At 41.4% G+C, this 3,748-nt stretch overlaps 1 protein-coding gene across 1 annotated transcript; it reads right to left on the bottom strand.

Annotated features, from left to right (window-relative positions):
- Positions 1–1,493: 1,493 nt before the first annotated feature.
- LOC112452119 lies at positions 1,494–2,729 on the bottom strand. The gene has a single exon (XM_025012180.1). The coding sequence runs from the start codon at positions 2,727–2,729 to the stop codon at positions 1,494–1,496; it is 1,236 nt and encodes a 411-aa protein (XP_024867948.1).
- Between the last annotated feature and the right edge of the window lie 1,019 nt (positions 2,730–3,748).

Below are 3,748 nucleotides of genomic sequence, written 5' to 3'. Positions count from 1 at the left end.
GGTTTATACACGATCAAAGATCCATTATTTTTTGAGAAATGTCTGTGATAGCTATAACTTCCGCAAATTTTGAGATGCAAATTTTCCGCTCTTTTGATTTTGTCCAAAAGAGAAACCTGAGAGCGGCCACCCGGATCATTCTGTTCCAGCGGACGTATACTGACGCGCCGCGCGCTGCCTGAGAAAGTAAACGTCAACTACGTTGTTACGCTCGGTAAGTGTCGGTCTACAACCTCGCTTTAAGAAAATATTTTATCTCTAAGCCGTAAGCTCTAAGCTCTAAGCCCTAAGCTCTTAAATAAACCTTAAAGACGGTAATCCACAATATAAGACGTAAGGCGTAAAACGTTGACGTATATTAACCAATAATTAGCCAAGATAGAATCGAGTCGCCGAGCGAAAAGTAGGAAAAGTAATTCGGAGAGAGAGAAGCAGAGGTGCGTGCCAATTATATAGAGAGACAGATCGGTTGAAGGCCTGCGGTAATTTAACGAAGGAATGTTTCCGGACTATATGTACATTTATAAAATAAAGGATAGAGCTTAAATACCCTTAAAGCAAGGTTGTAGACCAGCACTAACAATACACACATAATTTGTGTCCGAGCTATGGTTCGTGTCCGAACTACTCAGATGGAGAAGATATGCCAGTCGGCTGACTCGGCACTCGGCAAGCTTCGAGCGGGGAGAAAAGGACAGACATACGATCTGCTGTCTCCTTTTCTCTTGAGCTGTGACGTAGCTGCTTAGCACGCGCCGGCTATGCCACGATGCCACGCATTTCGGGTATCGCTCCTTGCGTCTCGCTGAATGCCGAGTCTCGAGTTGGCAAATCGACGATACGCTATACGTTACATTTGCGTTTATATTTACAAATTTTAATTTTTATATTTATAAATAAGTAAATAAATAAATATCATACTATTATATAAAACCCGACTGTTTGTCTGTCCGTCCGTCCGTCTGTCCGCGAATTACTCATTTGTTAGTGGACCGAATTTTTATCAAGGGTAGGGGAGACCGGGGCTAAGCCGACACTATTTTTTCAAAGGCAATTTTTAATATTTAATTAAAATTTTTAGGCAAATTCAGTGATATATATTTAAAGAGTGTTTCTTCAGGTACAAAATTGATTCAGGAAGTTTTGCTGTACGTCGCTTTGTTTTGCCGCCAGGAAAGGAAAAGTGACGCGAAGACAAATTTTCGAATTAAAAAATGACGGGGCAAACTCGACACCCCGCCGGGGCAAACTCAACACTTTGTTTGATTGACACAATTTGATCTGGAACTTATTTTTTTTATTGTTTAAAAATAAAAATACATTGTTTATCAAATGAAAAGATATTGTGTATTAGAAATAAAAAGCCGGAATAAAGTAAACAATTATTTAAAATAATGAGAAAAAAAAGATTAAATTTTTAATTATCTTTTTCTGAACTGTCTGAAAAACAATTTATACACGTAAACTCGCAATCAGATGTGTGCACACATTCGTCAACATTCGTCATGAGCTATACGGTTGCATAAGATGCATTGTTTGTTATTAGAAGCTAATAAAATGTTTTCCAAACACACGCAACAGATGTTCTTTAAATCGTCATCGGAATCGGACGAAACAGTGACCTTTTTTGCCTTTGATTTTCGCAAAACCGGTTTCGATGCACTTCCGGTGCTCGTCGATGGTTGTTCTACATTTTTTTTTAAGACGTCCTCTTTTTTTGGGACAGTAGGATTTTCAGCTGGATTTTCCGGAGCAGTGTTTTTGGAGTTTTTCTTCTTTGGAAGAGCTGTCCTCTCTTTCTTTTGCTTTGCTTCCGCTTGTTCTCTTGCTAATTCTGTCATCTCCGGTGAATTTGTAAGAATAGCACTTTTTCTGCGTTTGCGCTCTTTTCGTGTTTGCTGCCTTGGCGCTGCTTTTGGAAACGGCTGGATGGTTTCGAGTGTTAAGCTGAGTTCCTTGCTATATGTGGTTTCAGTTAAAGTGCTCCTGTTTCTTCTTTCGGTGTTCATGATGGCAGCAATATTTTCCTGATCTTTGTGACGAAAAGATGACGAAGCAATGGGTTCATTTGTTATTTCCAATGTTACGGAAGCCGCAGATGTCGATGGCAAATGCAAAGTCTCGTCATTTTTATTGGCCGCAAAAGAACTGGAAAGCACAGGATTATCCCGATCTGTAACGCTGCTTGGAAGGAACTCAACGTCTTGAAAAATGTTCTTGTTGAATGGCGAAATCCCTGTGCATTCAAAACCGGAAACTATGTTTTCATACGTCGCAGCTCGTGGCAATGATTTTTGAATTATTCCAAGGATGTCATAAATTGTCATCGTTTTTCCAGGATTTGCTGTCATCCAACTGTCACACTGAGAATTGATAGCTTTTTTCAAAGGACCGTAGACAGTGCGGTCTAATGGTTGCAGCTTGTGGGAACAGTGAGGTGGAAGTGACAGCACAATTATCCCGTTTTCTTTGCAGAAATCGAGTCCAGTGATGGAAAAATGAGATTCATGATTATCAAGCACGAGCAAGACGGGGGCATCGACGGAGGCACGAACGTGTTGTTGGAAAAAATTCAAAAATTGGTTGAAATGCTCCGCGTTCATCCACCCACTAGAATTTGCAGCACCTGCAGAGCCGGTCGGTCCATCACGCAAAAAATAGTCCTTGAAACGCTTGCGTAGAAAAATGAAGAACTGTGGCAAGGATCGCCCTTCCGCTGACACTGCCATTGCTAAAGTAACTAGTGTGCCCCGTTCACTGGAAGTTACTCTTCCGATTTGTTTGGTCCCTCGTTGAGCGATTATTCTATCAGGTCTCTAAACCGTGGTAACCCCCGTTTCGTCCATGTTCTATATTCTTTGCGGCGGTAAAAGGTGACGATTCAGGACAATTTGAAGATTCGAAAAAAAGCCTGGACATTCGTTCTGTTAAAACTGGTTGCGCGCGCGAGGCTTGTTGCCTTTGGTTTCCTCAATGACAGAATCGGGTGTCTTTTCAAAAATGCGGTCAACCAATCTTTACCCGCCATGCGAGTCTTCTCCTACGATGTTGGCATTGGCAGTTCCAACTTTCTGGCAAAATCGAAAGCCAATCCTTGAATTTCTTTTGCTGACAGTCCAAAATACATGTCATTGCAGTGGGTTAAATATTTCACTAAAGTCTCTTCTGCTTCAGCATTTACAACCTGCATTAAAAATATGAATTTCGTAATGTTACGTCCAGCGGACTCCACGATGTCCCTTTTTCGCGGGAATTCTTATACACCTAAGATAGCCCTAATATTAGATAAACAAGCCGAGTACGGACGGTTATCGATCGGGGCGAGGTTAGATCTCGCATTCCTTTTTTTTTTTATTACAACTATAATAGCTATTTGCCTAGGCGACGAAACGACCCTTCGGAGTAAAATATTGACAGACGGGGCATACGTAATGGGATTTTTCTATCAACCTTGTCTAGCCCATAACTATAAACCCGGCGACAAGACGCGCCAAAAGGGCCTGAATCTCAGACAGAGTTGATGATCTTTATTGCATCGAGCGAGCTTTCTAAAATTGCTCGTGCGATGTTTCCGACAAACAGAGACAAGGCCTAGGACGTGATTGTAAATACACGTGGCGGAAGTTCTGTTTGCCTTGTACCTACCATTAAGATTAAGAAGTATGCATCGTCTGTCGATATAGAAACAGGGTCGCGAGATAAGTAAGGAACCCCAATAAAAGAGAAATCGGCGATAGCCGAAAAACGA

The sequence above is a fragment of the Temnothorax curvispinosus genome, unplaced genomic scaffold (genome assembly GCF_003070985.1).
Source record: "Temnothorax curvispinosus isolate PA1 unplaced genomic scaffold, ASM307098v1 QBEX01002962.1, whole genome shotgun sequence".
Taxonomy (NCBI): domain Eukaryota; kingdom Metazoa; phylum Arthropoda; class Insecta; order Hymenoptera; family Formicidae; genus Temnothorax; species Temnothorax curvispinosus.
The sequence above is the reverse complement of the archived record's forward strand: the minus strand, read 5'-3'. Positions and strand labels throughout refer to the sequence as shown.

Coding starts and splice junctions, on each gene's coding strand:
- LOC112452119 (XM_025012180.1), bottom strand. CDS start 2,729: ATGGCAGTGTCAGCGGAAGGGCGATCCTTGCCACAGTTCTTCATTTTT.